The sequence below is a fragment of the Cherax quadricarinatus genome, chromosome 25, assembly GCF_038502225.1.
Source record: "Cherax quadricarinatus isolate ZL_2023a chromosome 25, ASM3850222v1, whole genome shotgun sequence".
Taxonomy (NCBI): Eukaryota; Metazoa; Arthropoda; class Malacostraca; order Decapoda; family Parastacidae; genus Cherax; species Cherax quadricarinatus.
In genome coordinates, this window is record NC_091316.1 from 23,556,653 (window position 1) to 23,576,635 (window position 19,983).

The 19,983-nt window shown below is 44.9% G+C and overlaps 1 protein-coding gene across 1 annotated transcript in view; it reads right to left on the reverse strand.

Annotated features, from left to right (window-relative positions):
* Positions 1-19,983, reverse strand: part of LOC128689993 (protein inscuteable homolog) — a 146,272-nt gene that overhangs the window by 56,752 nt on the left and 69,537 nt on the right. Inside the window, exon 2 of the mRNA XM_053778460.2 lies at positions 1,878-3,250. Within this exon, the coding sequence (XP_053634435.1) occupies positions 1,878-3,250 (1,373 nt within the window). The remainder of the gene's footprint in view (positions 1-1,877; positions 3,251-19,983) is intronic.

Here is a 19,983-nt window from a genome sequence, read left to right on the forward strand (position 1 = left end):
CTCTTTTAAAATTAAGTCCTTTCTAAAATTTTCTCTTATACGTTTAAAGATATATTTTTTTCATTAATGCTGATGTAAAAATTTATAATTTTGCACCAAAAGGAATTTAGAAAACTTACCTAACCTTATTATAACAAGAACAATTTATTTTAGCCTAACCCAACTAAATATATTTTAGATTTGTTTACAGAAATTTAATACTAAACAAACAGAGTGAAATACATTTTTTTTTGTTAGGTTCAGAATGATTTTGGCGAAATTATTGCATACACAAATTTTCACTTGTCCTGTATGGCAAGATGAACGTTGCTATTTAAGCCAAGTTCGCAAGTTCTGCCTATTCGGCACGACATATATATATATATATATATATATATATATATATATATATATATATATATATATATATATATATATATATATATATATATATATATATATATATACATGAGCAAATGCAAATGCAGGAACAGGCAGAGATACAGTCACAAGGAGAAAAACACTAGAATAGTGGGAGAGAGAAAACCGGTGACGGAATAAAGCTCATGAATTTGAGAATCAACTTGGTTCAGTAAAAAATTGTCAAGGCCAAACTGGCGAGTACATGTTTTCCCTGGCTGGTAATTAATGCGGGAACAACAATACCTTTGTCTGTAACCTGTTCTTATAAAAATAGTTTTTTGTAACGCGAATTACACTATCGTAATCGTAACTTAAACAATCTACCGTTCATTGTTTAAACGCCGTAGAACCACCAAAATTAACAGAATAGTTTCTTGCCTAGTCTTCTGTTACATATGTGTTACATGTGTCCAGCACTCGCTGGTGCACTCTGTCTCCTCCTCGGCTCTCTGGTAGCCTTCCCTTTCTCTCTCTACACAACCAATGTACAACCAGCCAAGCCTCACTGTTGTACACCTGTGGAACAAGTATCTACTGTGAGTATAAAAGGGTTGTGATAGCGACCTTTATTCCCCCACAGCTGTAGACCCATGATTACTAACAGGTGTAGGCCCTTGATCCTTAACTGCAGACCCTTGATCCCTAACAGCTATAGACCCAAGATCACTCTCCACGAGCTGTAAACCCATGATCACTGCCACAGTTGTAGACCCAAGATCCCTAACCTATGATCACTCTTCACGAGCTGTAAACCCACTAAACATCACTATTTCACATCTAAACCCACCAAATATTACAATCTCATCGGAGTACTTGAGTGTCTGTAATTAATGAGGCGCCCGACAGGGAACGACCATTAATAACAACTGTGGTTAAGATAATGACGGCTACACCATAATGGGTTGAAATTGGTAGCTGTGGCGGGTGATCCATCAGACGTGCGGTGTCGGGGGGCATCAGGGTAGCCGAACAGGGCGGCCCCCAACCCGGCTGTCGGGGCAGATGAAAACTCTCTTTCGGTTTAAACGAACTGGTAAGTAGAGTGAGTGGTAGTAGTGTCTTGCATACACAAACATACCTTCACATGCCTCTGCACTGCGACATACATTAACTAGTTTGTATACACGATAGTGTGAAAACAGGTCATACAGGTGCTGTATAATATGTTTGGTTCCTACAGTACCTGGGAAACGAGAGATACTAAGGTCGAAAGAAAAAGGTGGGAAGGATAGTTCAAATTTGTCGGATCAAGATGCAGCGCTGTATGACTCTTATGGGTTCATTGCTTTGTTATGATTATGATAATAATAATTCGGAACAAGAGATATTACATAAATGGTTTAAAACACCGTCAAGAACATGAATGAGATACTTGTGCAACACTTGGGTATCTTTATTGTCTTTCGTAAGTGTTTCGTTCGTTAGTCTTTTGGGTCAAGAGGCCCTCAGAGACAGCATCGTGGTTGAGCACTAACCTCATTTCCTTGGCGATGGCTACTGGGTGTATCCTGATCCTGCGGGCGTAATGTGGGAGTAATGGGGTGATCGTAGAGTCGTTACCAGCCGCCCGCCACCGTGAGGGGGGAGTCGTGGTGTCACCAGCTACCCTCCAGGCAGGAATAGGGTCGTCCAGGGCATCCATAGACCATGCCCCGCCAACCCTCCCCGCGACGCCCATGGGGGCGCTACCTGGCAGGTCGTTGGTGCTGGTACTCCGCGAGGTGTACACAGGAGGCGTAGTGGCCGCCTGATACTGAGGTTTCCGCTGCTTGATTGTCTGTTGTTGCTGCTGCTGCAGATCAGCAGCAGACCAGCGACGTCTGGCCTTCAGCGGAGTTGGACGACGGTTCTCGAGTTTGTGTTCCACTAACTTGTCTGTGCCGTTGCTGCGACGCTGAGGTCTTCTGACAACAGGCGATGACGACGACCCAGTGTTATTAGTGCTACGCTTCCTGACGGCACCGGTGCGCCGCGCGGCAGCCTCCAGGACACTCTTGTATTCCAGCTCCTCGGAGAGCTCTTCCAGGCTCCCATTAGAAAGGCTTCCTGGGCTAGCTTGATTGCTGATCGTGCTCTCTATTCCAGGTGAATCGAGACTTGTCGGGCTGATAATGGGGAAGCTCACCTGATCGGTCTTGAACTCTGGCGAACAGACGATTTTATCATTGTACAGACAAGCCTCTTCCGGGCTGTCCCCGAAGTAAACCCGTGTTATGTGTTTTATATTGGGTGGCGTGGTGGGAGAGCCGTCACTGTCATTGTGAGCGTTGGTGGACTCTCCGGAGTCTGAGTAACCGGAATCTTGCGACCGGTGAGATGGGGAGCCCCTCAAGGACCCCCGGAAAGACCCACCGGGGGACACTTCTCCGGCCTCCTCTCCTGAACTGCAGGCTTCCTCCCCTGTCTCCAGGATAGCGGCCTCACATATTCCTCCTCGGATGTCTTTATTAGACTTGCAAGAGTCTCTGTACAGTGGGCTGATTTTGTGAAGAACTCCAATCTTGGAGGTGAACGTGGACTTAATGTTTGAAGATCTAGGAGTGGTCGTGTTTCTAGAGGTAGGGCTCTTAGAGCTGGTCAGGACCTTAGAGGTGGGCGTGGTTCTGGCATCGTGAGCCTTGACGCTGGTGGGCACACACGGTGGGCTAAAACTTAGTTCTTTGCAAAGTGATTTGTCTTTCGGAGTGGCGTCGTTGGTGCCGGCGGCCCATGACTCCGTCTGCGAGGCGTAGAATACTCGAGACCTGGTCCGCTTAAAGGGCGTATTGGATTTCACCTCCCGCTGCACCCTCGGTGATGACTGTGACACTGGAGGATCTCGACGACCTCCCACCGACAATCCAGCTCCCTGAAGAAGAAGAACAAAAACATTCAGTAAATTTATGTGCACCTTAAGCGAACCTAAACTTCTGATCGACAAGTTTCTCTACGAAACAAAAGAGGACTACAAAAACACTATAAAACACTACAAAAAAATACAAAAAAAACTGCAAAAACTCTACGCAAACACTACAAAAACACGGCAAAATCACTGCAAAGTCTGTCGTACTCGTTAAGCAAATACTATGTAAAAGACATCTTCACAATTAGGTCGGTTTAGTCTTTCCTCCTCCCGATGACACAACTGGTTGTAATGCTGTCACTGTTGCTGTGTTGGCAGTGATGATTGTTGTGGGGATGAGCTGGGCGCTTGTTGAGATTGTGCTGATAGCTTGTTGTGTGTGTGCTGGTAGCTTGTTGTGTGTGTGCTGGTAGCTTGTTGTGTGTGTGCTGGTAGCTTGTTGTGTGTGTGCTGGTAGCTTGTTGTGTGTGTGCTGGTAGCTTGTTGTGTGTGTGCTGGTAGCTTGTTGTGTGTGTGCTGGTAGCTTGTTGTGTGTGTGCTGGTAGCTTGTTGTGTGTGTGCTGGTAGCTTGTTGTGTGTGTGCTGGTAGCTTGTTGTGTGTGTGCTGGTAGCTTGTTGTGTGTGTGCTGGTAGCTTGTTGTGTGTGTGCTGGTAGCTTGTTGTGTGTGTGCTGGTAGCTTGTTGTGTGTGTGCTGGTAGCTTGTTGTGTGTGCGCTTGTCACTTGTGTGTGTGCTGATCCCTTGTTATGTGTGTGCTGGTCGCTTGTTGTGTGTGTGCTGGTCACTTGTTGTGTGTGTGCTGGTCGCTTGTTGTGTGTGTGCTGGTCACTTGTTGTGTGTGTGCTGGTCCCTTGTTGTGTGTGTGCTGGTCACTTGTTGTGTGTGTGCTGGTCCCTTGTTATGTGTGTGCTGGTAACTTGTTGTGTGTGTGCTGGTCGCTAGTTGTGTGAGTGCTGGTCACTTGTGTGAGTGCTGGTCACTTGTTGTGTGTGTGCTGGTCGCTAGTTGTGTGAGTGCTGGTCACTTGTGTGAGTGCTGGTCACTTGTGTGTGTGCTGGTCGCTAGTTGTGTATGTGAAGTCGCTTGTTTTGTGTGTGCTGGTTACTTGTTGTGTGTGTGCTGGTCACTTGTTGTGTGTGTGCTGGTCACTTGTTGTGTGTGTGCTGGTCACTTGTTGCGTGTGTGCTGGTCACTTGTGTGTGTGTGCTGGTCACTTGTTGTGTGTGTGTGCTGGTCACTTGTGTGAGTGCTGGAAGCTTGTTGTGTGTGTGCTGGTCACTTGTTGTGTGTGCTGGTCACTTGTTGTGTGTGTGCTGGTCACTTGTTGTGTGTGTGCTGGTCGCTTGTTGTGTGTGTGCTGGTCACTTGTGTGAGTGCTGGTCGCTTGTTGCGTGTGTGTTGGACGATCGTTTTGTGTGTGCTAATCGATCATTCTGTGTGTGCTGGTCGATCGTTGTGTGTGTGCTGGTCGATCGTTGTGTCCTGGTCGATCGTTGTGTGTGTGCTGGTCGATCGTTGTGTGCTGGTCGCTTGTTGTGAATGTGCTGGACGATCGTTGTGTGTGCTGGTCGATCGTTGTGTTTGTGCAGGTCGATCGTTGTGTGTGTGCTGGTCGATCGTAGTGTGCTGGTCGCTTGTTATGTGTGTGCTGGCCGATCGTTGTGTGTGTGCTGGTCGATCGTTGTGTGTGTGCTGGTCGCTTGTTGTGTGTGTGTGCTGGTCGACAGTTGTGTGTGTGCTGGTCGCTTGTTGTGTGAGTGCTGGTCGATCGTTGTGTGTATGCTGGTCGATCGTTGTGTGTGTGCTGGTCGCTCGTTGTGTGTGTGCTGGTCGATCGTTGTGTGTGTGCTGGTCGATCATTGTGTGAGTGCTGGTCGCTTGTTGTGTGTGCGTGCTGGTCGATAGTTGTGGGTGTGCTGGCCGCCTGTTGTGTGTGTGCTGGTCGATCGTTGTGTGTTTGCTGGTCTATCATTGTGTGTGTGCTGGTCGATAGTTGTGTGTGTGCTGGTCGATCATTGTGTGTGTGCTGGTCGCTTGTTGTGTGTTTGCTGGTCTATCATTGTGTGTGTGTGCTGGTCGATAGTTGTGTGTGTGCTGGTCGATCATTGTGTATGTGCTGGTCGCTTGTTGTGTGTGTGCTGGTCGCTTGTTGTGTGTGTGTGTGCTGGTCGATAGTTGTGCGTGTGCTGCTCGCTTGTTGTGTGTGTGTGTGCTGGTCGATCATTGTGTGTGTGCTGGTCGCTTGTTGTGTGTGTGTGCTGTTTGATCGTTGTGTGTGTGCTGGTCGATCGTTGTGTTTGTTCTGGTCGATCGTTGTGTGTTTGCTGGTCGATCGTTGTGTGTGTGTGCTGGTCGATCGTTGTGTGTGTGCTGGTCGATCGTTGTGTGTGTGCTGGTAGATCGTTGTGTGTGTGCTGGTCGATCGTTGTGTGTGTGCTGGTCGCTTGTTGTGGGTGTGCTGGTCGATCGTTGTGTGTGTGCTGGTCGATCGTTGTGTGTGTGCTGGTCGCTTGTTGTGTGTGTGCTGGTCGATCGTTGTGTGTGTGCTTGTTGATCGTTGTGGGTGTGCTGGTCGAAAGTTGTGTGTGTGTGCTGGTTGATCGTTGTGGGTGTGCTGGTCGATCGTTGTGTGTGTGATGGTCGATCGTTGTGTGTGTGCTGGTCGCTCGTTGTGTGTGTGTGCTGGTCGCTTGTTGTGGGTGTGCTGGTCGATCGTTGTGTGTGTGCTGGTCGCTTGTTGTGGGTGTGCTGGTCGATCGTTGTGTGTGAGCTGGTCGATCGTTGTGTGTGTGTGCTGGTCGCTTGTTGTGTGTGTGCTGGTCGATCGTTGTGTGTGTGCTGGTCGATCGTTGTGTGCTGGTCGCTTGTTGTGAGTGTGCTGGTCGATCGTTGTGTGTGTGCTGGTCGATCGTTGTGTGCTGGTCGCTTGTTGTGAGTGTGCTGGTCGATCGTTGTGTGTGTGGTGGTCGATCGTTGTGTGTGTGCTTGTCGATCGTTGTGTGTTTCCTGATCGATCGTTGTGTGTGTGCTGGTCGATCGTTGTGTGTGTGCTGGCCGATCATTGTGTGTATGCTGGTCGATCGTTGTGTGTGTGCTGGTCGCTTGTTGTGTGTGTGCTGGTCGCTTGTTGTGTGTGTGTGTGCTGGTCGATAGTTGTGCGAGTGCTGGTCGCTTTGTGTGTGTGTGTGTGTGCTGGTCGATCGTTCTGTGTGTGCTGTTCGATCGTTGTGTGTGTACTGGTCGATCGTTCTGTGCTGGTCGATAATTGTGTGTGTGCTGGTCGCTTGTTGTGTGTGTGTGTGCTGGTCGATAGTTGTGGGTGTGCTGGTCGCTTGTTGTGTGTGTGCTGGTCGATCGTTGTGTGTTTGCTGGTCTATCATTGTGTGTGTGCTGGTCGATCGTTGTGTGTGTGCTGGTCGATCATTGTGTGTGTGCTGGTCGCTTGTTGTGTGTGTGTGTACTGGTCGATAGTTGTGCGTGTGGTGGTCGTTTGTTGTGTGTGTGTGTGCTGGTCGCTTGTTGTATGTGTGTGCTGGTTGATCGTTGTGTGTGTGCTGGTCGATCGTTGTGTTTGTTCTGGTCGATCGTTGTGTGTTTGCTGGTCGATCGTTGTGTGTGTGCTGGTCGATCGTTGTGTGTGTGCTGGTCGATCGTTGTGTGTGTGCTGGTCGCTTGTTGTGTGTGTGCTGGTCGATCGTTGTGTGTGTGCTGGTCGATCGTTGTGTGTGTGCTGGTTGATCGTTGTGGGTGTGCTGGTCAATCGTTGTGTGTGTGTGCTGGTCGATCGTTGTGTGTGTGCTGGTCGTTTGTTGTGGGTGTGCTGGTCGTTCGTTGTGTGTGCTGGTAGCTTGTTGTGGGTGTGCTGGTCGATCGTTGTGTGTGTGCTGGTCGATCGTTGTGTGCTGGTCGCTTGTTGTGAGTGTGCTGGACGATCGTTGTGTGTGTGGTGGTCGATCGTTGTGTTTGTGCAGGTCGATCGTTGTTTGTGTGCTGGTAGATCGTTGTGTTTGTGCAGGTCGATCGTTGTTTGTGTGCTGGTCGATCGTTGTGTGTGTGCTGGTCGGTCGTTGTGTGCTGGTCGCTTGTTGTGAGTGTGCTGGTCGATCGTTGTGTGTGTGGTGGTCGATCGTTGTGTGTGTGGTGGTCGATCGTTGTGTGTGTGCTTGTCGATCGTTGTGTATTTCCTGATCGATCGTTGTGTGTGTGCTGGTCGATCGTTGTGTGTGTGCTGGCCGATCATTGTGCGTATGCTGGTCGATCGTTGTGTGTGTGCTGGTCGCTTGTTGTGTGTGTGCTGGTCGCTTGTTGTGTGTGTGTGTGCTGGTCGATAGTTGTGCGAGTGCTGGTCGCTTTTTGTGTGCGTGTGTGCTGGTCGATCGTTGTGTGTGTGCTGTTCGATCGTTGTGTGTGTACTGGTCGATCGTTCTGTGCTGGTCGATCGTTGTGTGTGTGCTGGTCGCTTGTTGTGTGTGTGCGTGCTGGTCGATAGTTGTGGGTGTGCTGGTCGCTTGTTGTGTGTGTGCTGGTCGATCGTTGTGTGTTTGCTGGTCTATCATTGTGTGTGTGCTGGTCGATCGTTGTGTGTGTGCTGGTCGATCATTGTGTGTGTGCTGGTCGATCGTTGTATGTGTGCTGGTCAATCGTTGTTTGTGTGCTGGTCGATCGTTGTTTGTGTGCTGGTCGATCGTTGTTTGTGTGCAGGTCGATCGTTGTTTGTGTGCTGGTCAATCGCTGTGTGTGTGCTGGTCTCTTGTTGTGTATTTGCTGGTCGGTTGGCCGTGTTAAGTGTACGCAACTCTGGTTTAACACAGTAATGAGTATCTTCACCATCCAAGTTTAACGCATGTTAGAGCAATCGTCTCAAATGTACCTTTCTGCTGAGATTTTTTTGGATTGGTTTCTTTATAATTGGAGTGTTGAAGAACCTTTCAGTTGTCCGGTCATTTATAACAACTAAGGGAACGCTTCCGATATATTTATTTTATTTTAAAAATGTAAGGAGAAGATTCAGCCTCCCTAAATATTTTATGTCTAGATAATGGACTACATAAAAATATAAGAATGGAGGAAAACTGCAGCAGGCCTATAGGCCCATTCTAGGCAGGTACTATTTTATAATTTCAAAAAAGTGGCAATAAATAGTTTTTAAGTTTTGTATCTGTATTATTATTTTTTAATAGCCTATGCCTGGCACGACACCCGTGCGAGCCGGTCAGCGCAAGGGCAGGTGGAGGCTCGATACACCGTCTGTGCTCGTAAGACGGAGCACTTAACTGGGGACAATTACGTAGCGTGTCTCTCTCATGGTTAATAAACCGAATATCGAGTCTGCAGCTTTCCTTCTGCGGCAGAATGACCCAAACTATTATTTTTTTATGATTTTTACAGTTAGGATTGAGTGCAATGCACTATGAAAAAAAGACATTTCATGAAACGATAAATTCAGGCATTTTATTTGGAGACGTTTCGCCCCAGTAAGAGCAGCAGGAGGCAAAAAGTCTTCAAATAAAATGCAAACGGCTGCTACCGAAACACTTAGGGGAAGCCTGGCTGCAGAAGTACAGCTCCGTGGTGTTATTACTGTACGGAGGACTGATCCCACACTACACCTTGCGGTGAAGGGCTCAAATGGGTTTAGCGCTACATACAAAGACGAATAACAACATTATAATAATATTAGTAAATAATACAGTGCTTGGGGCTGGTATCATCCTCTGTACCACAAAAATCTTGCCCGTCCACCCGCACCACCCACGACACCTCAACCCTCGTTGAGAGAGAGAGTGAGAGTGAGAGAGAGAGTGAGAGTGAGAGAGAGAGAGTGAGAGTGAGAGAGAGAGAGAGAGAGAGAGAGAGAGAGAGAGAGAGAGAGAGAGAGAGAGAGAGAGAGAGAGAGAGGGCACGAAGAACCCCTACTAGAGATAAATTAGGCGGTACAGTGTTGAGTCAGTCATTAGCATATAATTGCTGTTCAGCAGGTGAGATACGGGAGCTAATTAAGGTCGTTACCTGGTGAACTTCGACGCAGGTGGGAAGAATGGATAAGAAGAAAACAACGGAAGAAAGAGTGGGAACAACACAGAAGCAAATTACGCAACGCTAATAACAGAGGCAGAGAGAAGGAAAAAAACAAGTACTTACTCGTCACGATATATTCACAAGAAGCTAAGAGGACCAGTTCAGCCTCGGTTCATTAAAGTATAAATAAGACAGACACATATAAAGCCATTGTGTCTGACAAATAGTTGTAATATAAAGAAAAATGATAAAATATATATACAGAATAAATGCAAACTAATATGCCCTATAAATTGTAGTTATACATGGTCTTGTTACGTTAATTGTCAGGGGAGGAAAAAAAATTGCTTGATGCTGGTCGTAATTATGTGAGGATCCGATTGTTAGATCATTTATAACAACTTTAAAATATAACTTTGTTAGTCTCGAGGGAAATGTTGGTCTAAAATGAAGGTTTGGTCTGCAGCCTGTCTTTATCCTCGCTGTTTTCCAGCCTTCCAGATGCCTGGTAAGTTTCCAGTGACGTCCTATAATTTTTTTTTAAACCCGCTGGCCGCCTCACACCGAGGCTGGGCAACTCAAAAAAAACACTTTCACCATCATTCACACCATCTTGCCAGAGACACGCTAAACAGTAAATATCCCACACCCCTCCTGTAGAGTGTTGACATTGTACTATCTCCCTCCAGGACTCAAGTCCAATAGTTATTAACATTATTTTCCCCCATATCCAGCTCCACCACTAGTATGTACAGCACGCTATGCTTTAAGTACCTAAGTTTACATATGCATACGTTATTAAATACCTAAGTATACATGTCTGTTATATGCATAATCACCTAAGTATACACTTGATGCTGCGCCATCTGAGAACGGTGTCCCAGTAATTAATTAGCTCAGCTCCTCTACCTCAATACTCACAAAAGGAAGAATGTATTGTGACAAAATTATATTGCTGTGATATATAAAAATATGTATTCACATACGCATGTATGTGTGCATGTATATACACTTTTGTGTATGTATACATGAGCATATGTGTTTGCATATGTATGCATATCAGTATATGAATGTCCACTTTCCGTATGTATATGTATACGTGTGTATTTGCATAAGTGAATGTATTCTTATGTAAGTGTATGTACGTACATTTGTGCATGTTTGAATATGCATATTGTGCTTATGTGTGCCAATGTATGTATGTATCAATGTATGCATATTTATGTACCGATGTGTTCTTGCGGAAATACATGTACGCAAAAATGTGTACATGTCCTTACACGTACTTGGTGTACATATGTATGCATAAATATGCAAAATAACAACAGTATAAAAAATAGTGAAATTCCTTGATACTGTGAAAAATCATGAAAGCTCTTGGAAATTTACAATTTTTTCACTGTGGTTATTTTGCATATTGTGATTTCACCTGTAATCTTATTACGTGCATACATATATGTATATATGTGCATATATATGTATGAATTCTTGCATGGATGTAGGCGTCCTTACGTATATGTGTATATATGTACACATGTGCATATATATGTGTGTTATTAATGTGTAAACAATTAAAACTTACAAAATATAAATATTTATCAGTGTCCAGAATATCTTAAAATATATATCAGTCTGACTCATGATATCGTAATGACTGTTCTAATGTCTAAAATTCAGGCCTTTTTTCTGGGGATTATTCTCCCTTTTGTATCATGGAACACAATAGGCCTTAGTAATGAAGGTTTGAAGCCAATCAGATAAGGCATTCTTCAGTAACTGACCTGATTCCAATGTTTCAAAGTGTTTTTATCAATCACAGTAAAATTTAAAGTTCGCCCCTACAACAACTACATTTATAAGGATATCATCCTTCTTTATAAAAGGCATCATCATTAATATTTTGTACGTGATTAGAAAAGGCATTTTTTAGATATTGAATATAAATCAAGGTCACAATTTATTGAAAATTTGAAGCTTGTCTGATGAGGCTTTCTCGAGGTATAAACCGAATAAAAAATATTTGGGAACCACTTAAAGGTCCTCCTGAGAGGGTACCTAATAAATTGTCATTTATTTTTTTAAATAATTTTAGAGATCGAGAGAGAGACTTTGACATATAAATATATAGCAGAAAAATTCATAATAACATCTGAAAACATATCAAACCACATCATAACCTTCAATTATGCACAACTATTTTAGAATAATTAGAACATAGTTACAAGATTTGCTTTGAATTACAAGAATTACATGGGGATGAATATGTAATTCGAGTATGAAAAATTCACGGGGTTATGAACGCGAGGTGGCACGTTGGGTTGCATCATATATAAACTCAGAGCGGCCGCTGGGGACGTAGTAAGAGGCAAGTGGATAGTACATAATGGAGATGTGAGTGGGGAAAGAAACAGCACGCACCCTGGCTCCTCCTCTCCACTTACCTCACGGCTTTCCCCGTGCCCAGGGCCAGGATGAAGGGCATCCCAGTAACACACATACCATCTACGTATACATGGACCCTGATGGAAATATGTCACTTTGTCTGACTTTGCTTTGGGTTATTTTAGGTAATTTTTTGCAACGTATGATCATTGTACCTATGTATTCCTATGTCTAAATAAACTTACTCTACGTAGATAGATCTTTGGCGATAGTGCTTCTCTCTAGCGATTAGTTAGTAGATTACAGAGCTTCTACGACTACCTACTCAGATTCACCCTTAAGGGCTTAGCCTGAGCGATTAAAAAAAAAACATTAAACCCTCGATTTAGCGGACTCATGGGGATTGCAAGTGGCTGCTAATGACAACTGTAGTGGATAGATCTGAGATTGTTTTGCCCTGACTGCAACAATATCGAAAATTCTGTGAATCACAGACACTTTACCCATTGTTTTGAAATCAATTGACACAGAGAAGTATACATCTAGAAACTGTCTGGGCCCGTTATACCCGGGTACGCTATACCCGGTCAGGATAAACATTAAAATACAATCATTCTCATTAGAATTTATTATTGATATTGAAGAACATATGAAGATCATTAAAGTGAATGTGAGGCTTAACACAGTTCTGTTTCACGACCTATCTCCGCGAGTCTTAAAATGTACATCCTATATATATATATATATATATATATATATATATATATATATATATATATATATATATATATATATATATATATATATATATATATATATATATATATGTATATATATATATATATATATATATATATATATATATATATATATATATATATATATATATATATATATATAGTCGTATCCATCTATAGGGATAGAAATTATGGCCCCCTGGGGTCTGTCTGTCTGTCTGTCTGTCTGTCTGTCTGTCTCTCTCTCTCTCTCTCTCTCTCTCTCTCTCTCTCTCTCTCTCTCTCTCTCTTCTCTTGGTACCTCGGCATCGTGTAGAGGCTTTCTCAGACAAGCAACAGACTGCTGTGGGCTATGGATGAGATTACAGGGATCACTTGGAATTCCCAAATCAAAGGTTGATTTGGGAATTCCAATTGCTGGTTTTGCTACCACACACGGGGTGTACACGCCCACACACTTAGTGTACACGCTCACCCACGTGGTGTACATGTTCACACAAGCCAGTTGAAGATTTACAGAACATGATACCGATACACGTAGGTATAGATTCAAACAGCATGATACCCACACAAAAGAACTCTCTCTCTCTCTCTTTATCTATCTATCTATCTATCTCTATCTTACTTTCCTCCGTTCCCTTCATACACAAAAACCAGTCTTTGCGTTCTCTGCGGCCCGAGTTTTCACTCTATATTAGCATAGCGCGGAATCTAATGAATCCTAATAACGACAGACCAACACTCTATGGTCTCCAAAGATAGCAACAAGCCAGGAAAGGCGGACCTGAGAGAGGAAGTGGCCGAGACTGAGGCAGTCTGGTCCAGCTGGTCAGTCAGGATTAATCACATGCAGTCGCTTACTGCTGGTTGATTCTCAAACTTATCTTTTTAAGCTTGTTTAATGCGCTTCGCTGGAAAGGACGGCGAAGAAGGAAGGGTGTGAGGAGGGAGGAATGGAGAGAGTGGGGTGCGACTCATACAAGGTACTGAACACGGTCAGCCCGAGTTTGAAGGCTTCAGTTGGGTACTGAGGATATTGTTAAGTATCCCAGTAAGGTTTCATCAGCTACGGCAGCTTCATAGAAGGAGAGAGAGATGGGTGAGTGGAAGGAGGAAATGTGGAGGTGAGTACTGGGGAGGGAGGAAGAGGATAAGCATTGGGGAGGGTGCGGGAATAAATATGATGGAGAAATAAAGAGGACTGAAAAGAAGCTGAGAAGACGTTATTAAATGGAGTGGGGAAAGAGGAAGGAAAGAGAATAAAGAGGAAGGAACAGGTAAGGGAGAGTTAAGATAATAAGGAAGGTGGATGGTGAGGGAGGGAAGGAGGGAGGGAGGGGTGGAGGGAGGGAAGGAGGCAGGGAGGGAGGGAGGCACTATAAGTGTATGTTATTAAAAGAAGGCAAGAAAATATGTGCGTACCTTCACTTGTTTAATGCTAACTTGTTACTGTGCTGGAAGCAAAGGAAAAGATGTGTTACGAGCACATAATGAGTGAATGTCTTATTCTTCTATTTATGCTAAACGTAACTGTTTGTGTTCACCAAGTTGTACTCGCCTGCTTGTGCTTGTAGTTGATTCATAGCTCCTGACCCCTGCCTTGGCTTCTAATGATCGTCTTTACTGATACTTGGCCTCCAGGTCCCATTCATACCGGTTCATGACACAGTGCATGGAGTTTGCCTCCGCCTCTCCGTGTCTAGTGTCTTCCACTCGTCTATATATTTATCTCCTGTCATCTAAAACCCCTGGATTCCTCTGCTCGCATCTTAACCGATCTGTGCATATACTCTCTGAGCATTTTGCAGACCAAGATCATATCCCTTCGTTCCACATCTCTTCTTGTGTTATCAGTTTTAGGTTATAAGGTCTCTCTTCATAGTCAAGCACTTATGCTTTATCCATAGCATACGTCAGGTCCATCTTGGAGTACGCAGCGCCATTGAGCGTTATAAAGCACGTTAAGATTCCTCTAGTTTTTTTTTTTTCGTTTGATAGATTCGCATATGTCCTTAAAGTTGCAAAGTTAGAGAGCTAATTTGGGAATATGTTTGGCGTGAATCACATTTCCAGGTTTTCCTTGCAAAGCCTGAAGCTTCTTTCATCTCAGTCTGTATTCCATTTCCGATCTTCTCTCTCCTCTGATAATAATAATAATAATAAATTCTACTGAAAATAATCATATTATTACACAAATAACCCGCACATAGAAGAGAGGAGCTTACGACGACGTTTCGGTCCGACTTAGATCATTTACAAATTCACACTAACAGAAAGGAACGAACGAACGAACGAACGAAAGTTCAGGTAAGATCCCAAATGGGATTTAGCGGGGAAGACGGGACAGACAAAGAATAGTGCTGGAGAGGAGTGTTCCTAGTCGTAGAAATAGAGCCAGGGCTTAACCAATCACAGAAAGGAGAAAAGGAGGGAGTATATATAGGCCAGCAGACAATGACGAGAGCAAGAGAGGTAGTAGTGGAGGTGGTAGTAGTAGTAGTAGTAGTAGTAGTAGTAGTAGTAGTAGTAGTAGTAGTAGTAATAGTAGTAGCAGTAGTAGTAATAGTAGTAATAGTAGTAGTAATAGTAGTAGTAGTAGTAGTAGTAGTAGTAGTAGTAGTAGTAGTAGTAGTAGTAGTAGTAGTGGAATCAGTCAATTCATAAGAAAGAGGAGCACTGCAAGGGAGCTTGGGGCCCACAATGGATCTAGGGCCCCACAGAGGGTAGGAACAAGAACACAGCTGGTGGAAAAAAAATAATAATGAAAGAACAAATATCCAAGACGGACCGGAACGTCGTGATAAGCTCCTCTCTTCTATGTGCAGGTTATTTGTGTTCAGTTCCAGTCACGGTATTGTGCCTTTTCTCGGACAAAGGCTCATGGGAAGCTGCTGCAGATAACTACAGCATACAACTTAATTGGGCTGTTACTCGTTCGGACCTTTCCACTGAAACAATACTCTCTCTCTCTCTCTCTCTCTCTCTCTCTCTCTCTCTCTCTCTCTCTCTCTCTCTCTCTCTCTCTGACGTTCTCAGCAGGTGTTATTCAGTAATGTACATATCTCGTGCTAGCGTTCCCTTCACCAGATGTGCAATGCTTATGCAACAGTGTGTGATGCTGAGGCAGCATTATGCAATGCTGTAGCGGTACCGTGTGATGCTGTGCTGGTGCGGTAGCCTCACATTACGCAGAGCAGCAAGTATGCAGGAGCAGCATGGTACAGTTAGATGAGGCACTCTAGCCTGTGTTAGTATGCTCTAGGCGAACTTATAGAGAATACTGAGCAGCGTTGTGCTCACCTGGCTGCACTTACCCGACGTCAAACGCACTTGTCCATAGACACTTGATCTGTTGTGTGATTATGTGTGTGTGTGTGTGTGTGAGAGAGAGAGAGAGAGAGAGAGAGAGAGAGAGAGAGAGAGAGAGAGAGAGAGAGAGAGAGAGAGAGAGAGAGAGAGAGAGAGAGAGAGAGAGAGTGAGTGAGAGAGAGAGAGAGTGAGAGAGAGTGAGAGAGAGAGAGAGTGAGAGAGAGAGAGAGAGAGAGAGAGAGAGAGAGAGAGAGAGAGAGAGAGAGAGAGAGAGAGAGAGAGAGAGAGAGAGAGAGAGAGAGAGAGAGAGTGAGTGAGAGAGAGAGAGTGAGAGAGAGTGAGAGAGAGAGAGAGTGAGAGAGAGAGAGAGAGAGAGAGAGAGAGAGAGAGAGAGAGAGAGAGAGAGAGAGAGAGAGAGAGAGAGAGAGAGAGAGAGAGAGAGAGACAGACAGACAGACAGAGAGAGAGAGAGTGAGAGAGGACTCCAGAAAATTTTGCAAGAATTGCTGGCTACACCTCATGGATGAGAAGAGACAGGCAAGGGCAAGGAGGAGGTGTTGCTGTGTGCTTCTCTAAAAGTGTTCATGCCCAGCACATTGATGTTGCCACCCCTACACATCTTGAAATGATGTTCTTCAAGCTCTGCATAAACACTAGTACCTCTGTACTAGCATGTGCAATGTACAGACCTCAGTGGCAACATGCAGATCCCATCAACTTCCTAATGGAAAATATTGACTCTCTTCTGCTACAACACAACTGTCAACATATCATAATTGTTGGTGACCTCAACCAGCACCTTATACAGAGGGACTTTGATGACCTTCTTGCAGTGTTTGACATGAGAAACTTTGTTGATTTCCCTACTCACATCTCTGGCTCCTCCCTTGGCCCAGTAGTAAGTGATCTGGCAGAAGGCATAGTCACTTGTCAACCCCTCGGCTATGTTGGATCGTCTGACCACAAGGCTGTTTTTACGACACTTAAGATCCCAACAGAACGAGGTGAGGAGTCCACACGCACAACCTGGCTATGGGAAAGAGGTAATTGGCCAGCCCTTTGCTCTGAACTCGCACCACTGATTGGAATGCTCTTCTCCAGGGGGATGTTGACAACCAAGTGAAAGCCTTCACTGGACACATCCTTAATCTACAACAAGAACACATTCCTCACCGGCAATATGTGACGAAGCCTACGGATCAGCCTTGGTTTGGCTTTCATTGTAGAGAGGCTGCTACTGCTAAGTTCAAAGCATGGCGAAGGTATAAGAGACATCCTACCATCTATAACAGGAACTTGCACAGGCAAGCCTGTAGGCATATGGGTGACGTTCAAAAGTGGGCCATTGCTAAATGGGAGGTGGACACTAAAAGAAAGCTAGCATCAGGTAGGGTAGGCTCCAAAACCTGGTGGTCCCTGGTCAAGGACAGACAAGGTTATCTGCCTGATGAACTCATTCCACCTCTAAATCGACAGGATGGGACCACCTCTACCAGTAGTCAAGAGAAGGCGGACCTCTTTGCTGAACACTTTGCTACCAAAATGCAAGTTCCTGATCCAGCAAGGGACCCTCCTTGGCTAGCTGCAAGAACTGTGTCAAAACTGTCAGTGGTGACAATAAGGCAGGAGGAGGCGTATTTACTTCTTAAATCGCTTGACCAAGAAAAGGCTGTGGGCCCAGACAAGTTGAGCCCAAGATTATTGAGAAGATGTGCAGACCAACTAGCAGCACCTCTAACTCTCATCTTTCAGCACTGCCTAGTACAGTGTAAATGGCCCTCTCTATGGAAAGAGGCAAATGTAGTCCCTGTTCACAAAAAGAAGAGCAGAGCAGAAATCAGCAACTACAGACCAGTGTCACTCCTGTCAATCACTGGTAAGATCCTTGAGACAATAATCTCAAGACAAATGACAGAGTTTTTTGACTACCACTCACTACTTTGTGATCGTCAATATGGCTTCAGGAAAGGTTACTCTGCTGCTGATCTGTTGTTAAACCTCTCCACTAAGTGGCACCAGTCACTGGATGAATCCAAAGTCAGCTGTGTGGTAGCACTGGACATGCTGGCGCTTTCGACCGGGTGTGGCACCAGGGCCTCTTAGCAAAACTTCAAGCACTGGGAATTGCAGGCTCTACGCTATGTCTCCTCAGTGATTACCTTCATGGTAGATCTCTAAGTGTAGTTCTCAATGGAACGGAATCAGCAAGACATCCTATTGGGGCAAGTGTTCCACAAGGAAGCGTCCTGGGTCCATTGTTATGGAATGTCTACTTCAACGACATTCTTCATCTCATCCCAGAATCACATGCATATGCAGACGACTGTACACTGACATTCACTTATCCAAGAGAAGAAATGCCAGCTGCTCTAAGCTACATCAATCACCAGCTGAGAGCCATATCAGCTTGGGGAAATAGATGGCAAGCAACATTTGCACCTGAGAAAACGCAAATGATGATCGTCTCTAGGCACCACGATGGTAATGCTGGTGCAGTAGTAAGGATGAATGGGAGGGTGTTGGCACCTGGAGAAGTTGATATCCTTTGGGTGAAATTTGACTCCAAACTAACCATGAAGAACCATGTTGTAAATCTTGCAAACAAGGCAGCCAGGAAGCTTACAGCACTTCGCCGTATCTCGCATCTGCTTGACAGTAGGGGTTGCAAGATCCTGTACGAGGCACAAGTACGCTCACACCTTGAGTATGCTCCACTTTCTTGGTTTGCCTGCCCCCCCCCCCCTCTCATCTGCGACTGCTTGACAGAGTAGAGAACAGAGCAAGACGTCTCATCTCTCGCCTGGACCCATCCTGGATAGATCTGTCATTTCAGCAGAGCCTTCAACATAGGAGGGATGTGGGTGGCCTTACTGTTATGTACAAGGCCAATATTGTCAAAATACCACACTTGGATCCACTTCGAGGACAGCGTGAAACAAGCTTTTATGCCACAAGACGGGCAGAAAGCAGCAACTTCACTCTGGCTGTACCCCTCTCCAGAACATCACTCCATCTGAGATCATACATACCCAGGATGACTCGAGTATGGAACACATTCATACAGCATAATGATGTCAACGAGATAAAGTCAGTTGATCAAATGAAAATGCTGGCCCACAGATGGCACCAACTTCATCCTGTTCCCTACTTGTATGTCTCATAACAATAAAAATGCTTTCAAATGAGCTGATGTAGGTAACAGCTCTTAGCTTGCCAATAAAGTTAGGCATCCTTAACCTGTAAATAGCTTGTCAATAAAGCTAGGGATCCTTAACCTTGTCAAACCCTGTGTAAAAAGAAAAAAATTACATGCATATGCAGACGACTGTACACTGACATTTACTTACCCAAGAGAAGAAATGCCAGCTGCTCTAAGCTACATCAATCACCAGCTAAGAGCTATATCAGCTTGGGGAAACAGATGGCAAATAACATTTGCACCTGAGAAAACGCAAATGATGATCGTCTCTAGGTACCATGATGGTAATGCTGGTGCAGTAGTAAGGATGAATGGGAGGGTGTTGGCACCTGGAGAAGAAGTTGATATTCTTGGGGTGAAATTTTGACTCCAAACTAACCATGAAGAACCATGTTGTAAATCTAGCAAACGAGGCAGCCAGGAAGCTTACAGCACTTCACCGTAGTAATGTCTGAGGATCTCACTTTCAAGGATCACAACAGTGCCACGATCGCACGTGCAAAGAAAATGATAGGATGGATAATGAGAACTTTCAAAACGAGAGATGCCAAGCCCATGATGATCCTTTTCAAATCACTTGTTCTCTCTAGGCTGGAATACTGCTGTACATTAACATCTCCATACAAACCAGGTGAAATCGCAGATCTAGAGAGTGTACAGAGATCCTTTACTGCACGTATAAGTTCTGTCAAGCACCTTAACTGCTGGGAACGCTTGGAAGCACTTGACTTGTACTCGTTGGAACGCAGGAGGGAGAGATATATCATAATCTACACTTGGAAAATCTTGGAAGGAATGGTCCCAAATCTGCACACAGAAATCACTCCCTACGAAAGTAAAAGACTGGGCAGGCGATGCAAAATGCCCCCAATAAAAAGTAGGGGCGCCATTGGTACACTAAGAGAAAACACCATAAGTGTCCGGGGCCCAAAACTGTTCAGCAGCCTCCCATCAAGCATTAGGGGAATTGCCAATAAACCCCTGGCTGCCTTCAAGAGAGAGCTGGACAGATACCTAAAGTCAGTGCCGGATCAGCCGGGCTGTGGCTCGTACGTTGGACTGCGTGCGGCCAGCAGTAACAGCCTAGTTGATCA